General features: G+C 42.7%; 1 protein-coding gene across 7 annotated transcripts in view; it reads left to right on the plus strand.

Annotated features, from left to right (window-relative positions):
* The window catches only part of KCNT1 (potassium sodium-activated channel subfamily T member 1), a 215,107-nt gene extending 194,653 nt beyond the window's left edge, over positions 1-20,454 (plus strand). For 4 of the 7 annotated variants that reach the window (XM_075578829.1, XM_075578835.1, XM_075578831.1 and 1 more), the window contains 6 exons: positions 3,213-3,341; positions 3,720-3,740; positions 4,618-4,918; positions 12,277-12,339; positions 18,094-18,178; positions 18,578-20,454. In XM_075578829.1, coding sequence (XP_075434944.1) covers positions 3,213-3,341; positions 3,720-3,740; positions 4,618-4,918; positions 12,277-12,339; positions 18,094-18,178; positions 18,578-18,701 — 723 coding nt within the window. In that variant the 3' untranslated portion in view covers positions 18,702-20,454. The remainder of the gene's footprint in view (positions 1-3,212; positions 3,342-3,719; positions 3,741-4,617; positions 4,919-12,276; positions 12,340-18,093; positions 18,179-18,577) is intronic. The other 3 variants (XM_075578830.1, XM_075578833.1, XM_075578834.1) reach the window with 2 other exon arrangements.
* Positions 20,455-21,283: the final 829 nt, after the last annotated feature.

A 21,283-nucleotide genomic window follows, 5' to 3' on the forward strand; every position in this document is an offset into this window, starting at 1 on the left:
ACACACTGACTGATTGACGCACTGAATGACACACACACATACATACTGACGCACGCACACAACCCCTCACAGCCGCATGCACACAACCCCTCACAGCCACACGCACACATACACAGACTGACGCGCGCACACACACACACACACACACACTGACTGCTGCACACACACCCACTGACTGCTGCACACACACACACTGACTGCTGCACACACACACACACACACACACACACAAACAAACACACACACACACACTGACACACACACACACACACACTGACGCACGCGCGCACACCCCCACACCCACGCGCGCACACACACAGACTGACGCGCGCGCGCACACACACAATGAATGGTACACACACACACACACATACACTGACACACACACACACTGACACTGACACACACACTGACACACACACACACACACACACACACACTGACACACACACACACACACACTGACTGACACACACTGACTGACACACACACACACACACTTACTGACGCGCGCGCGCGCACACCCCCACACCCACACACTGACTGAATGACTGACTGACTGAGGCACACACACACGCACACACTGACTGTGTGTGTGTGTGCGTCAGTCAGTCTGTGTGTGTGTTTGTGTTTCTGCGTCAGACTCACTGACGCGCGCGCACACACACTGACTGACAGACGCACACACAATGACTGACGCACACACACTGCATGAAGCTGTAAAGGAGGGAGGGGGGGAACTGGATTGATGTGAATGGGGGACAAACAGAGAGAGGGGGAGGGGTGAGGAGAGAGAGAGGAGCGGGAACATTACATCCCGGGCAACGCCGGGTCTCTCAGCTAGTATAAAATAAACGTAAAGAGAGGGTGCATACCATTCAATGATGGATACAAAAAAAGGAACAACAGGACAGTCACTCTTATACTCCCAGAAAGTGAATATATATATCATTTACGTGAATCACTATCCGTATTTGAAGTGTGTGTGTATATAAATATATATATACATACAAATGAGCATACAGTAATATTTCCATTTGCTATTTGCCTTGCTATGGAGGGTTTTTGTCACTTTTTTACTCACATAACTTCACATATACATACATATATAATATATAATATATATATATATATATATATATATATATATATATATATATATATATATATATATATATATATATATATATGCAGTGGAAGTGTATTGTGTGTATTTACCTACACACTCACTCCACATTTCAGTAACATACATATACATCTAAATAATATTCACATATACACGTTTGCTATAAATGGAATTATTACAATTTTACATTATATACACGTGCAATGAATGGAATAAACACTGTAATAAGTTTGAAATCGCCTATCCGAGCTGCTATGCATGGCTGATCCCTTTTCTCCAGCTTCCTTGAATGTACTACTGTATGAGGAAGATCATGTGACCAGATGCTAGTGCACGTTTAGAGAGAGGGAGGGCAGGGCTGACAAAGGGGTGTGCCTGGGTTTGTGACAGGCCATGAAGGGGCAGTGCCTTAGCAAATGCTTGTTAAAATAGAATACAAGAAAATTGGTCTTTCAAAGTTGTTTTTTTAAAAACAGAAAATGCTAAAAGTATTATTTCTTACTACAGAACTGATTTATTAAAAAAAACACACATGCAGGATATAGACTGAACTGCAGCTTTAATCTCCAAGAAAATGTTTCAGTTCCCATTCAACATTTAGGCCGTAAGGCTGCAAAGTATTCATGGAAAATATCCATGACATCTCCTTTTTATTTAGTCGGTTCAATCTATTGCCTCCCCTAATACAAGAGGGGACGTGTTCGACCGCACAAAATGAGAAATTTTTAAGTCCGCCAAGTGGACATTGTACAAAATGTTTGGATAATGGATGTACTAAATCTTTCTTATTGATTAATCTGACATGTTCTGAGATACGAATGTACAATGATCTGATAGTTCTGCCCACATATTTATATCGACATCCGCATGTAATCACATATACAACGTGACTCCTCCCCAGCTTCTCCCCACATGTCCCATTCCTCACAAGCTTCTCCCCGGCTTGTCCACCTCCTCACCAGCTTTTCCCCTGCATGTCCCCCCTCTCACCAGCTTTTCCCCTGCATGTCCCCCCTCTCACCAGCTTCTCCCCTGCATGTCCCCCTCCTCAAAAGCTTCTCCCCCGCATACAAGCTTCTCCCCCACGCCCCCCTCCTCACCAGCGTCTCCCTTACATGTCCCCCTCCTCACCAACTTCTTCCCTGCATGCTTCCCTCCATCTCCTCCCCTGCATGTTCCCTTTGTCACCAGTTTCTCCCCGGCTTGTCCCCCTCCTCACCAGCTTCTCTCCCGCATGTCCCCCTCCTTGCCAGCTCCTCCACCACGTCCTCCTCCTCACCAGCTTCTCCTCCGCATGTCCTCCTCCTCACCAGCTTCTCCCTTGCTTCTCCCCTCCATGCAATCTTCTCCCCCGTTGGTGCGAAGCTTCCCAGTGATGGAGGAGGGCCCATCCAGGCGGCCGATACTGGAAGTTGCGTCTGTCTTCCGGCGGCCTAACTTTCAGGTCCAGACCACCAGGGCGGGCCACCTTTGCCTCCAGTTACATGAGAAGCTCTGCACCCATGTTGCCCAGGTTGGGCCTGGGGAAGGAGGCAGAGCGGCTGCAGAACTGCCAGAATGCTGTTCTGGCTTCTAAAATAAGAGCCGGAACAGCGTTCTGCTGCGGTTCTGCACCCCTCTAGCCCTGCTTACAGCTCATTTAACGGAATGGACCAGAATTTACCATCCAACTGTGGAGAGATGTCTTGTGGACTAGTACCCGCATGGTAAATAGGGGATATAATGTGTATACTTCTAAGTCTTCACAGCCACCCAATTATTTATATAGTGAGTCATAAGTACGAAGAATATACACAGAGAAGCTGTGATCTTGATTACAGAGCCAATTTCCTCTACTTTAATGACTATTTGTAAGGCAGCCATTAACTCATGACACCATGAAAGCGCTTGGCATAATTATTTGGAATGAAACATATTTAGTTAGACAGATTTTGGCTACTTGAGTTACGGCATTTGCCCATTCTCTTCAATATGCAACCTGAGTTACTGACCCATAGTGGTCCAGCCAGTCTTTAACCTCTTCAGATCCTCTTCAACACTGCCGTGGCTAAACTAAGATGACGCTTGACCTATTTCCATCTTTCAGATGAAGATCACAGAAGAGGACCTGTGGATACGAACATATGGCAGGCTGTTTCAAAAGCTGTGTTCATCCAGTGCAGAAATTCCCATAGGGATTTACAGAACACAGTCACATATGTTTTCTACGTCTGAGGTAAGGCAGTAACAGCCAGCTATACTCTGTCACTGTTTTTTTATTCTTTTAAACCATGTATTATTTATTTAAAAAAAAAAAATGTGTTACCAGGAAGTAATACATTGAGTGTTACCTCTCGTTTTCAAGTATGTCCTGGGCACAGGGTTATAATAATACATATTTACATGAAATAAACAGAGGTTATATATTCAATTCCCAGACATTTCATAGGCAGTTAGAGAGAGGATTATTGGCGTATATAACATTTAGGTAATAATATTGTGTGTTATCTTTATATTTACCGCCTTTGTTCTGCTCTAAGCACAAGGCATTTGTAATAAGAATAATATTAACCCTTTTTGATTATTTTTTTTTAATTTTTTTTTTATAACACAGCCTCATGATATCAGAACACAGGTGAGTACCCATCCTGTCTGTTTAACCCCTTTGTTTTATTGATCACAACGCTATTCACTGTTAATATTTTACTACTAATAGTCACCATGACAGAGATACTGTGCTATGTATCTTCCTCTCGTGACTCTTTGGAGACTTCATGTAGAATCGCCTCTTGTAATGAAGGAAACAAACCCAGATCACAGCAGTAGTTTATATCGTCATTTTATCAGACCTGAAGGGGAAAAAAATAATATATATCTTTTTTTTTCTGGAGGCTAAATATACCTACCATGCACCAGCACTTAAAGTTATTTATAGGAATCACTTATGTGTGCACTTTTAAGACTTCAAACGTGTAATATTGTAGCTAAAGAAGGTACTTTCTTCTCCCTGCAACCAAAACTACAACTTTGTAATAAGGGTGTCTTTCTTGACGGTGAATTTCGGTGATTTCAAAACCCGGTACGGACCCTAATTACTGTAGCAATTATCACCCTATTTCTCCTTGGCTCAGACGGCACGATTTAAACTGAGGGGGTGGGGGCTTTTGTTGGTGTTTTTGTTTGTTGTTTTTTAAATTAATTATGGAGAGAAAACAAGGTTGAACTTTTTAGAACTCTTCGCAAAAGTTCTCTGTTTTGTTTCGCAAAGTCCGACCATTGTAAGGATGAGCCTTTTCCTGCGCTTTGTCTCGTATTTCGCTTGGTTTGGAAAAATTGATTCCCGAAATGTGAATCGAACATCGAATTCTAAAAGCCGCTCGAATCTAACAGCGAGCTCGAATTTTAGACCCGTGATACGAGCCCGTGCTTCCTTTATAAATTAGCTGCAGATCCATACTACCTATGAATCACAGGGCATTACATTCCAGTGGTTGTTTCCCTTCTTTCTTTAGTCTCAGATCTCCATCAACGTAGAAGATTGTGAAGACACAAAGGACGTGAAGGAGCACTGGACAGTGAAAACCAGCCACAGGAACTCCACCTCCAGCGACCAATCCGAACACCCCCTACTGCGACGGAAAAGCATGCAATGGGCCAGGCGGCTGAGCAGGAAAGGTAACAAGCAGACGAGTAAAACAGCGGAGTGGATAAGCCAGCAGAGGCTGAACTTATACAGGAGGTCAGAGCGGCAGGAGCTCTCAGAGCTGGTGAAAAACAGGATGAAACATCTGGGCTTACCTACAACGGGGTATGGTGAGTAGGGACTGCTACTCTGTTGGATCTGCATGGCTAATCAGCACCGCTAAGGGCGCACGCAGAGACACCCTTTGATTTTGACATTTGGCTAATGTATCACATGACACCATAATCATGCGCTAACCCGTTCATTCCATGTGTTCAACTGGTTGACGTGCACCATTACTGTAAGTCAGCATGCTTCAATATTACTTTCACTAGAGCACAGAGGGCTCTTCAATGAAGAATGATACGGGCAGTATGCAGGTTTAGCCTGAAGACACAGCTTACTATCAATTCTGATCAGTTAGTGACGTGCTCAAGGTTTAGGGCCAGATCCACTAAAGGATGCCAAGCTTTAGCACGCTTCAGCCCCCATGCATATGAATGGGAGTAAAGGTGTGCTACAGGTTAGCACCCATTTGTGTATCTAGGTCTCAGATTGTTACATGACTCCTCCCTCTGCCGTCCCCTATCCGATTTTCTGCATTAATTTAGGTGAACTTTGTCACCCCCTTTTTTTTTTGTTTCTTCATCTCTTCTTTCAGTCTTCCGTCTCCCTACATGTAACTCGAGGCTTATAAAATATCCCGGGACATTTCAAGAAATAGGACAGTTCCATTGTATTTATCTTTTGCTCAGTAGGAAAACGGCTACAAATGACAGTATTCCTGAACAGAAGCAGAAAACTGGACTGGGTCAGTCTGTAACTGCATCTGGGGCCTCTACGAACTCTATCCTTATTCTACAATAGTAGAAGGCAGCGGTGCGCAAACTGGGGGGGGGCGCGAGAGTGACTGCGGGGGGGGGGGGGGCGCGGGGTTTACAGAGGCCCCTGCGCGCTTCCCAAAGACACTTAAAGTAAGTGCAGGGGAAGCGGTGAAGGCCTCTGTAAACCTCACTTACCTTGGCTTTGGCGGCTTCTTAGACGCGTCATTTGACACCACGAGGTCATGTGACGTCATGACGCCAGAGCCGAGGTAAGAGTGGGGGAGAGGGGGGGGGCCGCCCGGGGAGAGGGGAACTGCCGGCAGGGAGGTGCAGGAAAAAAAGTTTGTGCTCCCCTGGTATAAGGGATAGATCTTATTCATCCTGGTTATGAGGATTTCCCAGCCAAGTTAATACAGTAGGTGCTTTTATCCGATCCGAGTTGAAAGAATCAGCCCCATAGTTTACAGCCATTAAGTCTGGCTTGGACCATGCAGCCAGTAGATATCCAGCTAACAAACTACTTTCCAAACTCTTCTAATACTGTAGGTACTAGCATGCACAATGTGGTATAGGGGAGAAAATCCTGTCTGCAGCCATAATGCACAGGGATAAGATTATCACTCCTATTAGCCTCATTCATGTACATTCATTTAATATTCCCAAACAAATACCAGTGCAGACCAAGATTTTGCTTTAATAACACTTTTTTTTGTTTTGATCTTTTTGCTGGCGGAGAGCTTTCCAATCCGTTGTCGATACAGCCGAAAAGGAGTGTTCTAACAGAAGGGGCAATTGGTGCTGTGTGTAGTAGTTCTAAAGTGTGATCAGATATCACTCGGTATTAATGCTTCTTCTTCACTATTGGGTACATCCGCTCCTCCATTATTTTTTATTTGCCTGTACGTGTTTCACACCTGGGTTTATAACTCCTATGCTGAATTATGCATGGCTACATTCTCCGTTTCATCCCTTCTCTCCATTCTTTCCAGTCTTAACCACAGTATGCTGTTGAATTCTGTTCAGTCAAGGAGGAGTTTAGGGTTTGGGTATCCTCTTATCTTAATATTCATTACCGAACTTGTTACATATATATATTTACACACACACGTATATATCTGTGTGTGCGTGTTTATATGTAGGATGAAAAGAAATGCCCTTTCCTCGTTTCTTAGCCTATAAAATGTTGCTCTTTTGCTTGCCCCGACTATCCTTACATTTAATCCATTTCCTGCCCTCGTCCTCTTTAACCCTTATTTTACATAGGAGAGGAAAAAACATATCTTCAATAAACCCAGTCATTTGAACCTTTTACCTTCATGCCTACTAATCCTATTTGTGTTGTATACTCACCATTACTTTACTAAACCTATTCTTCCGTCCCTGATTGGCTATGACAGAGCAACATTAGTGGATGTTCATTTGTCATTAAAACAAAGTATCTATCATTTTTACATGAATCTTCAGCTAGCTGATATCATATTTGGCACAATCAGCAAGGGTATTGGAATGTGGTCTTCTAATAGTATGAACTAAGGGGGTTATTCAATAAGGTCATAGCGAGTAACACACCCAGACAGCCATTTGCCACAGACTTCAATAACCCACTAAATCATGTACAAATAGAGTTATTCTGAAACCCTTTTTTCCTTTCAGTCCATCAGGCAGCCCCATAGGTCATAGACTCCACCTGCCCAGAGGCAGGGCAGGAAGAAGCTGGCCCCTCCCCTTTTACCTGTGCAGTGTTTTTTCCTGTCCTACCTGGTGCTAGGAGCTGGCACACTATTATTTTTATGAGGCTTCCTCAGGGGTTCTCTCTGGTCTACAGGTAACCACCTAAGTTGGGTCACCTGGGGGAAAGGACACCCTTTCCTGGTCACAAACGTGGCAGAAAGAGGCCAGGTGAGGCTGGTTCTCCTTTACAAAGCGGTCGCTTACCTCTGTGGGGGGCTGGCGTAGAGATGTCATCCAGCAGCTCCCGCAGCGCTGTGAAGATGCCGCAACCGGTCATTGGATGGAGAAGGGGTGTGGGGGCAACCTCGCGTCCCACGCTGGCACAGCCTGCTGGCTGAAACCCTCCTGCAGTAGGCTGAGGACACGAGATCGGCGGGCGTTTTCTAAACAAGGGATCAGCTGGCAGACCGGAGAAGTGAGAGGAGACAGATGCTGAAAACACAAAGTGCAGAAAAGCCACTGATGAGTGGATTAACCCCTTACCTGCTGTCTTGTGGCAAGTACTGGAAGGGGTATGATACAGAGGAAACCTTCTGAAATCAGACAGGTAAAACTGGGTGGATGGGAGGGGCCAACCTTTCTTACGGTATATATATTCTGTATCCCGCAGACGTCAGCCACTCACAATGCAGGGCCTGAAACCCCTCAAGAGCCCAGTACAGGGTATGTCCGAACCAAGAAGGCATCATCCAATAGCAAACATTGAACTTGTTCAAGACATGTATAGCTTCTACCTGACAAGTATAAGAAGAAAATGTACAATGCAATTGGCAATGGAGGAAAATCCCATCCAGATTAAGGGCTTCCTGGGATGGTTCCAATCAACAATGCAGCAGACCCTTGGCAGCTTTAAATCAGATCATTTACTGATGGTGCCACGGTCTTCAATGCGAAGAGAAAATATAGGGGCAGCCAACGAACCTAGAGAATATCGAAGGCGTTACTCTGCATCCTGACAGGCACCGGACTGGGAAGCCTCCATAGGAAAATAATTCCCCGATTATTCTTCTGAGGATGAAGGGGAAGCGAGAGAGAAATATTCAAGCTTAGGAACAGAAGGCATTGACAAGCTGGTGAAAGCAGTAAGGATGGTAATGGACATAGAACAGGTGAAAGAGCCTACTGTATATGGAAGCAGGGCCGTATATTCCTTGATTCACATAAAAGTCAAGAGTCTTCACAGTGCATACACCAATCAAGAAATTGATGAGTGAGGACTGGCAGCATCCATACAAGAAACCATCTTTAGTGTAAAGATTTAGCCAAATGTGCTCATTTGATCCAGAAGATTCATCATCACGCCTTCACCATTATGTCCAATCAACAGGGGAACACGGAGAGACAATGCAAAGGTTCAAGGCAGATGGAGTAGTAGATATGATACCACAGCACCAAGAAAGGATGAAAAATCAGGCCAGTCTTGGATCTAAAATTTGTATATGAGCATGTCTGCAGGGAGCATTTCAAAATGGAGTCATTCAAATCTATCATCTGCATATGAAATCCAGGGGATTTTATGGCAAATGTATTTAAATGCTTTTATACACAAGTAATGGTGATGGTAGCTGGTTACTAAAAACAACATCACAACTCCTGGAAAATCAGATTCCGTATGTACTGGAATTTCTACAGGGCCATCAATTGGGGGAAATGGCAAATTGAGACCAACACAAAGCGTTGACTTTTTAGGTCTGCAAATCGACACAAGCCACAGCAAAGTTTATTTGCCAGCAGACAAAAAATCTGATCAAAGAGATCAGACACCTCAGGACTGCCCCAACCACATAGCTAAGCCAAGCGATGAGTGCTAGGGCTTCTGTCGGCCTCTATAGAAGCAATTCCCATCGGCAACACTTCATATGCACCCACTCCAGACAGAAGCCCTAAGGTAGTGGGATAAACATGCCAGGTCACTAGGGCAGGGGTGTGCAAACTTTTCCCCGTGCGAACCCCTGCCTGCTCTCCTCTGCACCTCGCACCCCCTACCCCCCCCTACTCGGCCCCAGCCTCAAATGACGCGCGGGGTCATGTGACATCACGTGACCCCGTGGTGTCATTTGATGCCGGGTTACCATGATGACGCATCGCTGGAAGGGACGCTAAGTGTGTTATAGAGACCTCGCGCGGTCCCCTGGCATTTAATTTAAATCCCCGGGGGGAGAACGCGGGACCTCTAACTGCCGCGCCACCCAGTTTGCGCAACACTGCACTAGAGAATCAGATCTCTCCCTCTCTTCATCCAGACTAGAATTTCTCTGCTGTGGTGGCAGCAGAAAGGCAACCTAATAGCAAGCCTTTCCTTAAAACCCCAGAATGGACTGTGCTTCCCACAGCGCACTAGCAGAAACACATGATTCAGGGACAGTGGCATCAGGCCGAGAGAAGATTGCCATCAAAGTCGCTCCCGGAGGGCAGCCAAAGGGTGTGAACCGTTTGCTGATGTTGGTTGATGTTAAAGTGATGTTAAAGCTGCTCTATTTCTATCTGAAACTCATATGCCCTTTATCCCCTCTACTCAATTCTCCAACTCTATCTGTCCTATGAAATGTCTGTGAATTCACTGTATAACCTCTGTCCTTTTAATGTAGCCATGTATTTTTTTTATAACTCTGTGCCCAGGACATACTGGAAAACGAAAAGTATCTCTCAATGTATTACTTCCTGGTAAAACATTTTTATAAATAAATAAAATAAAATCTGCTAGAATTAAGGTCCATCTTCAAAGCACTGGAAGCTTTCCAACCCCAGTTGAAAGGCAAGCCTATCAGAGTACAGACAGACAATGTGCTGAGAAGCCACATATATAAATCGACACTGGGGTACAAGAAGCCCAGCGCTCATGAGGGAGGCCATGCGGATATGGTCATGGGCAGAGAACAGTAGTCTGTCCATCAGCAGCTCATCATAGGGAAGCAGAATGCTTGGGCAGATTTTCTCAGCTGCCAAGAAATTCTACAGGGAGAAGAGTCCCCCAATCAGGAAGTTTTTTTTCACAAATACCTCACAGACGGGGGGGGGGGGCAACCAGAGATCGAGTTGATGGCAAATGGGGAAAATAAAAAAAAACTCCGCGGGTTTTGTTCTCTCTCCTTGAAAGACTGTCCGGGACATTTACACGTGATGACGCTGAAATGGGATTTCAGATTAGCATACCGTATATCTTCCCTCCAGTTCCGAGAATAAAAATAAAAATTCTTTGCAACATACCGCTTGAATCCTTACATGAAGCCGACATGAATAACCGGTCACTGAAAACAGCATTTTTAAATCGCAGTGACCTCAGCCAGATAAGGGAGTCCTGAGGACAAATTCCTCAGTTCTGTCCAAATGTGTCATCTTTCTATCAGACAAATCATCAGTAGATTGTAATGCCTTCACTGGGCCTACATCCAAAGAATGAGGATTAAAGGCGCTTACGCTCGCTGGATGTGAGAAGATGTATAATGTAACACCCGGAGAGAACCCTGGAATTCGAAAACCTACTCATCCTGTTTTTCGGGAGGGAAAAACCAAAGGTGAGAAGGCTTCCAAGAGGTCTATTGCGAGATGGCTCATCCAGACAATACGCTTGGCATATCAAAGATCCAACAAGCAACTTCCAACAGGCTTAAAAGCTCACAAGATCGTTAGCGACGTCCTGGGCAGGGAAAGCACAGGCGTCAACAGATATGCAAGGAAAAATATACAAATATACACACCTTTACAAAACATTAGAAGTTGGCAGTACAGGAATCCCAGCAACCTTTGCCAGAAAAGTCTTACAGGCTGTAATAGATTAAATAAGTATTTTCCCCTCTGCCTCTCTGTTCCCTCTCTCGCCATTACTGAAATAAATCCCATTGTACTGCCGGATGGACGGGAAAATTTGACGAAAAATGTCTCTTCCTTTAGTCCCTCGGGCAGCACGTAGCTTCCCCTTCCCTTGGATTATGGCTTGAAAATACATTTATGTAGAAGGGAACCTTGGGTCTGAGACTGTGTTTCCCTAACCATGTACTACTATGAACAACGCTGCACAGGTAAAGGGGAGGTGTCCTATATAGGGCAGGTGCACGCCTCTTCCTGTCCTACCTCAGGAGGACGAGCCTATTACCCATGGGGCTGCCTGAGGACTGAAGAAGATATTTTCGGTAAGTCACATTTTCCCTTTTGGTCTGGTTATTTTGTCAGTGCTTGATACATGGAGGAAATGTGAAATACCTGGGTAAAGGAATTATAAATGCGCAGGAGAATCAATCAAAAATAAACAATGGGGCGAAGAGAACCCTTGCTTACAACCTTTAGTTGGTTATTGACCGTGGCAATGGAGGCATTCCCAATTCACTGGCTTATTTCCTGTCATCATTCTGGGTTCCTATATGGATGAAAAGACCAGCATCAAAGATAATGGGCCAGATCTACTCGTTAGTGCCAAGCTATTGGGCACCTTACATCCAGCTGATTGCTCAATTAGTGGGTCATCAGGTGACTTTGACTTGGCACCACTTAGTAATTATAACCCACTAACTGAGCCATTACACAATTTAATGATTACAGGATATATGGCGCCCAATAACTTACCACTGCTTAGTAAATACTGCCCAATGTCTTACATTTTGCTGTAAACTATTCTTATGAGTATCTTTAATAGAGATAGAGAATATATATATATATATATATATATATATATATATATATATATATATATATATATATATATACATTCATACATACATACACATATTCTATCTATATCAAAAAGATGCACATCTGCAGTCACCCCAAATTATACAGTGAACAATATTACCCACTGGTGACCAATTTCACATCACAGGCATCTTTCGCCCATTTATTACAGAAGCTTTATCTTCAATGCTGCTGACTCGCTTGCTGATTTTTCTCTCTCTTTCTCTTTGTTTATGTCTTTACCTTTTCTGTTTCTGTATGTTCTGTAGAGGATGTAGCAAATTTAACTGCCAGTGATGTGATGAATCGGGTAAACCTTGGATATTTGCAAGGTAAATCTTCTCCCTAGGAGTCCAGCGTGACTCAGCGCACAATGTGAACACGAACATGCCAACTCGCTCGGAGCAGACACAACAGGGCCTCATCACATGCACCATAAGGCAGATAGATTTCGATGAGCAAAACCATTAACACCACAAGCCCTCCGCATAAACAATCTGCATGTACATTGGAATGCGCACATATAACCCAGGCTATTCGCTGTTACCTGGTTCTCAGGTAGCGCCTATCAATTCCAAAGTGTTTCACAGTTATACTTTAGAGTCCTTGCAACCTTGCAGGGCATTTTTTGGCACTTTCAACTGTTTAGAAGTCTCAATAAAAAGAGAGGACCCGAAATAATGATATTATTGCATGAAATCCTATATATGATGCAATTGTGGGTAAACTGAAACACTTGAGATAATCTGGTGTAAATTGTTTAGGCTGGGATTCAATTCACAGCATTTACGTTGTACAACATCGGCTGTGCTGACCAGTTTGGAATGTGATCTGCAACACATTTGACCCAAAATTTGAATTCCACTGCCTGCGTTTATGGCATCTGACATTTATAAACGCCAATAATTGTAATCTGTGGAGTGGGGGGGGGGGGGGGGTTTAACAGACACTTTTACAATACACAAGCTTAATGCACTTGTGATGTCCCCATGGACTGTAGTTTGATTATCTTGCCTATAAAATGCTTTAGATGATTATTTGATGCCAGACCTGGTACGTCTCCCTCATTTGGAGTTTTACATATTGGAAGTGAGTGTCTTTCACTCTTTCACAGTCCCAATTACTTGCTGTGGATCCTTAACCCCAAAGTTCCTTTGATTCCTGATCCAATGATCTTTGTTGTAGAACATCCCCACAGGACAATGTGGATGTTGAACCTGTGTGAACAGTGTTTACCATTCTATTAAACTGAATGAGTCAACTGTACTGCTGATAGCAGAACATTCCCCTCTGTAAGAAGCCTTAGACAGAAACGACATGTGCCATCACTAGATTGGCGTTAAGTGTGAAAAACATATGCACAAATTCGTTCTAGAACATCAGGGAATTGCATTAGAACAGATCAATAGAAGGGAATGGTGGGCTTGTTTTATAGGCTAACATTTGGGCGGACGGTTGGCATTTTCCTCCATTGATGTGCTCACTTATCCAAAACTGTCACCAGATATGGTTTCATGGAAGTTTCCACAGTACATAGTATATAACCAACTTGTCAATCACATGTTACAAGAGCACAACTAATTTTATCATGGACAAATGATATTTTGTTTTATTGTGTTGAAAACCATATAGTGAAGTTTTGAGCCTCCCAAATTACTGTAGTCTACTCTGTGGACTTAACATGAAATAATAGATACCTATCGTTTGGTAGAAAACCTGTGGCAATATACTGAGTGGGTTTGGAAGTGCTTTGACTCAATGTATGAATTCAACAGGAGAAGCTTCTTGCATGGAGCAGGACTAACTGCAAAGCCCAGTGGGCCTTTCCCCAAATCTCTGCAAACCATACGGCACTAACAAGCATGCATTTTAATATGGCAAACTTACCAACGGTTTCAATGATCTTGACTGCTTTTTTTCATGCTACTTTCCTTCTGCCCAGAGCTCTTACTGCAAGGTGAAAAGGGGACTTCACCGGTTGTAATGTGTTATTTTTATTAATCGATTAAATCGGAAGCAAACCGTAGCTTGTCAAATGGATTTATTACTAATCTAGGGAGGTGTATGGCGAGCCTTGCAGTAATTGGCCTGTAACTCTAAAACATCCATGGCTTTTCCATTTCTGCTAATCAAACCCAACATTCATTCATCATTTATTTGCTGTGTAGATTGCAGAGAAGTGTAGGCCAGGTCTTAATAATCTGCGTCACGTGACTTGCGCAGAAATGCACACGCATGAACGGGAGACACTAATCTTCTCTTATAAATGTCTAACTTATGTCTTCCTCCCAAGCGAGTTCTCGGGCAAACACTCGGTGTTATCCTTAACCCTTTCATTCAAGATTAAACAAAGGTGGGAGTATATATATTTTTTTTAAACAACTTCCATTGCACAAAAGGGAGCAGTCAAATTCCGGGGACGAAATCATCAATTAATGTTAGTTAATAATGACATTGTTTTCTTTGCAGTCGTATATAACATACATTTGTTAGCTGTTTTGCATCTTTTGACACAATTTTTAGACTTTGTAAAAGCATTTTAACTGAGCTCTTTAAATTCCGCAACAAGTGTTTTACGTTGGAAGTACAAGCTGGGAAGTACAAGCTGGGAAGTACAAGCGGGGAAGTACAAGCGGGGAAGTACAAGCGGGGAAGTACAAGCGGGGAAGTACAAGCGGGGAAGTACAAGCTGGGAAGTACAAGCGGGGAAGTACAAGCGGGGAAGTACAAGCGGGGAAGTACAAGCTGGGAAGTACAAGCGGGGAAGTACAAGCGGGGAAGTACAAGCGGGGAAGTACAAGCGGGGAAGTACAAGCGGGGAAGTACAAGCGGGGAAGTACAAGCGGGGAAGTACAAGCTGGGAAGTACAAGCGGGGAAGTACAAGCGGGGAAGTACAAGCGGGGAAGTACAAGCTGGGAAGACCGTATTGTTGCATTACTGCACATTGTGTTATTTTTGCATTACACAGCAATGGTAAAAAAGAAATCCAATGTTATAGGAGATCAACGATCCCCCAACCGCACCAAAAACACTATTCAGGTTCTTTAGCTGTGCGATTTCTATTTTGTATTTCAATTTAAAGATCTTTATTTAGAGTTCAGCTATTAATGGGTGGAAGTTTCTTTAAATGAATTATGTAGCAGTGTTACTCCAGGTGGCGATATCTGGGATCAATAGAGGCTTTAACCTTCAGGGCTAACAATTTTCACAGCCAAACAGCTAATGAACTAGAATGGAACAATCCCCCCTCCCCAAAAAAACAAGTTATCCTGCTTTTGGTAATGGGATGTAGGTAGCAGAAAGATGGTAGCGACACTGCAATACTCACAGTTGAATATCAAATCGAGTTCCCTGGTGCTCAACTCAGCCAATGGTGCCGGCGTTCCAAGACTGGATCCTCATCAGGTATAATATGTGAAGGGAGGCGACACACAGGTGTAATCGCAGAAAGAGCTTGCCCTGTACTGCATTTATTCCAGCACCATAGTAAGAGCAGGTCAAAGTAACGTTTCGGGACCCCACCCCTTCCTCAGTCATCCCCCCTCCCCAATAAGATGTAGTTGAGAACCATAGGATGTAGTTGGGGTTTCTTTTCTAATGTGAAGATGGAAGGAGGTAATCATGACTGTGTGGGGAAGAATAAAGGACAATGAAGGAGTTTTTCCCCTGTAATGATAATTTGGAAAGACTTGTGTTTAACAAGGCATTTTATTTAATGCACAACCCGTCACCAGTCCACTATTGAAAAGCAGTAATCCCCTCCCTTCCCCCCCTCCCCACGAAGCCTATATGAGATTAACTCATAAGGGTCTTTGTATCAACATAGAGGAAAGTGTGTGTTTGATGCACTGTTCCATTTTTTGGAGCATACCTGCGGCATTCTATATGTGACAGTTTCTCACATTTGAGGCAGTGTGTTAGACTTACACCACTTTAGATGTGGAGGATTTTTCTGGAATTCCAAACGCTTTTCTTAGTACTGTAATAAACACACAGAATCCCAGCTTCGGTTAGGACCTGCATATTTGGTCCTGCCTTGATGTGGCTTGCAGGCTTATAATGCTTTGGCCAAAGGGTTTAACTAAATGACCCATTTTCAAGTGAATATATAGGTATTTCACTGTGTACTTTTGGCATATTGGATGTAGCTTTGGGCTTCTCTGTCTTCATAGTACTGTGCTCGGGAGGGAGGGGGGCTCCATTTTACGTTTCGGACACTTAATATTTTAATTGTTTATAATTTCTGAATGGAGCATCTGATTTTACAAATTAAAACAGCCTTGGAAAGGACAAGACTGGATCTTTTAAAGTGCTGTTGCATGAAACGCGTAGGTGTGTTCATGTAGTCCATGTATTGTTTATAGCTTGCAATAAATTTTGATCTGTTATTTTGCTATTTTGGAGTTGCCTTGGATTTTTTCCTCTCTTCAAAGTTGGAAGTCGCTGGCTGTGCTCTGTCTTCACACGCTATCACCTGAAACTCCGTAAAAGTTAGACAAGTTTCGGCTACAATTTCTTAAAATTTTGGGGGGCCCAAAAAGTTTGAGGGAACTTTTTGCAAATCTTTACAAGTTCGCACATCTCTCTACCAGGCAGTGTATTTAGCAGCCACTGTTCCAGGACTAACCCTCTTCAAACTTTGAATGTGCGCACATTTTCATGTCATTACCCAGAATCCCTTGCTGCAGTGGAAGCACTGTATGCTGGGAGATAATGGGGAAAGGCGGGGTTCCAAACCTGTCTAAGACGTGAATGAGCTCACAAGTGACATTTCCGTTGGCTAAAACTTAGAACAACCAAGTTGTTCAGATTTAAATAGATGGATTAAAACAGTTACAGTATATATTTTCTTTTTGTTACATTTATCAGTCCAAGGCAAGCAATGAAACATTCACTGTTTTGATATCTTCCAACGCATTCTTGCAGAGGCCAGATCACTAGGTTAGAACAAGCACGGCAAAGCTAAAATAGGCTCTGCATCAGGGGTAGCCAACTCCAGTCCTCAAGAGTTACCAACAGGTCAGGTTTTTAGGATATCGCTGCTTCCGCACAGGTGGCTCAATCAAAGATTGAGCCTCGGATTGAGCCACCTGTGCTGAAGCTGGGACTGATTGAGCCACCTGTGCTGAAGCAGGCATATCCAGAAAACCTGACCCATTGGTAGCCCTTGAGGACTGGAGATGGGCACCCCTGTTCTACATGCTATCCCAGTATTGTGTTTGGCAAATTCTCTTCCATGAGAAAAAAAAATGAACCATCCTTGGAGAACCGATTGTGTTCTCCTATTCTGTTCCAAATAGTTATTTTTTCTGTGGTGAAAGAGAATGAGACCAGTGCTGCCAAGCATACAGGACAACAAACTGCACAAACGGTTGGAAAAAGGTACAATGTCCTCAATAGCAGTGCATCCAAAGTAAGGGAAGTTTGGTATAATGAAATTGGCAGGTTCCTGCAGGAAATGCATATGAGAGCAGCACTTTAGTGAGAGTCACAATGAAGCTCCTATATTGGTGGTAAAAGCAATGAAAGATCCTATTCAGTGTGTGAAAAGACCAGGATCTGTACATGACACAGCCCTGTCTAAACTACTACACTTGGACACACACCCTAGAGCATAGTACACCAGCCAGGGTACAGTAGTGACATTATAATGAGAGAAGAAATAACTCACATATTGGTGCTGCAGCCAAGTCCAGAGCGTGCCTCATGTAGTATACTTGAGATAGAGGTGAAGAGCCAGGTAACATCCAGGATATCCTATCTGGCTGTGTTCCGTTGCATCCCTCCCGGATCTTCACCTCTATCTTAAACTACACAAACATGAAGGGTGGAACTCGTTGTATCAGTCAGCATGGGCACTGCCACGGAAAATCCGCAAAGTGCTTCAATGTAGATCACTGGGGAAATATAAAACTCTAATTGTAATGATCTTTTCTATTAGCACTATACAGCAATTACATTGTGTCTAATCAAAATGTAAAGCATAAGCTTTGCTAAAGACCTCATGAAGGCGTTGATGTCAGCACTGCACAAAACAGGCGCCGTAATATAATACACCCATCCATTTGATTTCTCTTTCTAACAGATGAAATGAACGACCATCAGAACACCTTGTCATACGTCCTCATTAATCCACCTCCAGATACACGGCTAGAGATCAACGACATTGTGTAGGTATTCAAAGGGAAAACGGGAGCAAAGTGCAGATTGCGTGGGTGGGGAGGGCGGTGAAAAACTGCAGCCTTGTTTTGTGTAAGTAATCCAAATGCCCATGACCTCGTGCCCCTTCTGAACGTATGAGACATTGGGTAAGAGCGAAGTTATGGGTAGGGGTGAATATCAACAGACCTTCGTTCAGCCCAAGTGTAGAATATGTAAGAGGATTTCTGCAGTAGAGTTTGAATTTGTGCACCTGCACATTAAAAACTGGTTTATTGAATATATTTGGTTCCAACGAGGTTTCCCATTACAATACATTGAAAGACTAATTCCAAAAAAAAAATTGGAAGTGGTTTAGATTATTAATCTATTTTTTTTTTTATTATTATTATTATTATTTTCTTCGCTAGGTATTTGATCAGATCCGACCCACTGGCTCATGTCGCCAATGACTCGCATAGCCGAAAAAGCAGCAACAGTTATAAAACAGATCTCGCAGGCAATCCTGAAACAAAGGATGAAACGCAGCTATGAGACGGAACTGGAATAGTAGAGACGGTCCATTCACTCAACACGCACGGAACTGGTGGATAATGAACTTTTGTACTGTATTTATTATAACGCCAGACAAAGACGATTTCAGCGTCAGATTTTTAAAAGCGTTAACCATGTATGGCGTTGTATGATCTGGAACAGAGGGGTGCGAGAACGGAGCTGTACCAAATGATCCTACTGTAAATGATTGATCAAACTCTTCACTGCACTAAATGAAGCAGAAACTTCCCCACTCAACAAAACGGGGCACAGTATTTGATAAAGGATGTGATTTTAAGACCAATATTGCTTTGGTTCATGTGGCAGTCTTTGCCAAAGTTGAAGTCCATTCCGTGTTACCCTCCTATGGGATCTATAATGGCCAAAGCATTTTAGCCACTGAACAAATGCATGTTTTTTTTCAGCAAAGAAACATACCTTGTATGTTTTAAGTGCAGGTGGAGACTGAGGTGTGATCCGCATGTTATTTTTTTATCTAGAAATATTTTGAAAACTGACTTTTTAATCTTCATGTTTTCAGCTAACTGAACTTCATTGTACAGTATATTCTATTTTAGTTCCACATCCCAACACATTGGTTCAGACTGGTTAGGATCCTTGCCTGTGCATTAAAGGACTCTGTACATGAAGATTATTTATCTGTGTGCTATACTCACTTATCATAGATAATATTTATCTCCTCGGTTGACACCTGAGGACACACATGAAGAGCGTCTACTTATTGTGCCTGGGAAATTCTATGTACAGCGCTGCCCTCACTGTCGGCGCTATGCAAAAAAGAGAGAGAGAGAGAAAAAAACAACTATTATTATTAATAATATGCCTTAATCACTTCTATCTCCCGTAATATTGTACGATTAATTCAGTCAGTCATCGATACTAGCTCTATAATGCCACTTGTTTTATAATCAAATGTAGCGATGCATTAGGCCAGTCTACTTGCATTTTTTGTGTGTCTTTAAAAACAGTCTATATCAGCGGTCCAGCCATCAGTCCTCAAGGGCTACCAACAGGTCAGGTTTTCAGGATATCCCTGCCTCAGCACAGGTGGCTCAATCAGTTCCTGCTTCAGCACAAGTGACTCAGTCTTTAATTGAGCCACCTGTGCTGAAGCAGGGATATCCTTAAAACCGGACCAGTTGGTGGCCCTTGAGGACTTAAGTTGACCACCCCTTAGTGCATAGTTTCTTAGCAATGGTATCTGCAACGGGGTGACTGATGCATAACCATGTTACTGCTCATTCATAAATTACAATAGTTAACAAGGTGGAGATCAAACGAGGAAAACATTGTATGTAGTGCACAAAAGAGGACAGAACACTAACATTTTGGGGGACGCAGACCCATTGTCGGCTTGCCCGAAGAACTGACGAATGGGCCGTGCCCCGAAACATTACTGCCCTGAGTAAATAAAAATAATTGTTTTTTCTTGTATATCACTGGCAGTGTATGCAGCGTTGTACATATAGTTTTTGCAGGCACGAGTCCATGCCCTGTAGAGCTTACAATCTATTTTTTGGTGCCTGGGGCAAAGGGAGACTTGCCCAAGCTCCTGCCTTTGCTCACTGAGCCGCTCCTTCATCCCAAAGTACCACTTAAGCAGGTATTGCATACTGTATGTCTGTGTGCTACATACAATTATTGCCTTTTGAGTATTTATGGGTAGAAATTGTGGTAGATCTACTTGATATGTTCAAGCCAATAAATATTTTTCTTTATTATTTCTCTAAAATGTATTGTGCAGTCTATGTTCTCAGTTTTTGTCTAACTAAACCTCTCTCTGCTATACTGCCGCATGGTACAGGCACTAATGCACTGACTCAATTCTTTTATTGCCCAAACATTCAACCTTCCACAACTTTAGTCTATGGTGCCATCTCTACCCTACACTGTTTGTACAGATGGAAATGCAATAGGGATACAAAAATGGAAATATTATCTAAGTGTAGAAACAAAGCCAGCCTAAAATGATGCTGTCCTGCTCAAGAGTACACCAGGAAAAAGTAGAAGCAAACGTAATAATTATTTAATATTAAATAATATGGGTCTGAATGATTTGTTTTTATCCTAACATTCAATATTGACAACGAAATACTGGTGAGTTCAGAACATTGTATTTTAGGTCTGGTAAATTGAATCTACTGTATGTATTATTTAATCATGCATCACGTTTGCAATCTGAATTATATTATTCTTCTATACAATTTGTATTTTACTATATCTATCTATCTATATATTGTTATTTAGAAAAAATATGTATATTTCTAACCTTGCAAATTCCACAATGTAACCAACATTCCCTTAAAAAGAAATAAGCACAGACAAGAACACATTTGATATTTTAAGACAATGCCTTGTAAGAGAAAATGCACGAATAAGCAAGATGTTTATTTTTAAGGGACGTATTATCACACCGTCAAATTCATATCTGATTTAGTAAAAGTTTGAATGACTGACATGCATATAAATGTACATACTCATTTGCATCATATCTTTTGAAATATACTAAATAATTACTCAGTTTGTCTCAATGTGAATGCATGTAATGCCAAATATCTCAG

This window comes from Ascaphus truei, chromosome 21, assembly GCF_040206685.1.
Source record: "Ascaphus truei isolate aAscTru1 chromosome 21, aAscTru1.hap1, whole genome shotgun sequence".
In the NCBI taxonomy this organism is placed as follows: Eukaryota; Metazoa; Chordata; class Amphibia; order Anura; family Ascaphidae; genus Ascaphus; species Ascaphus truei.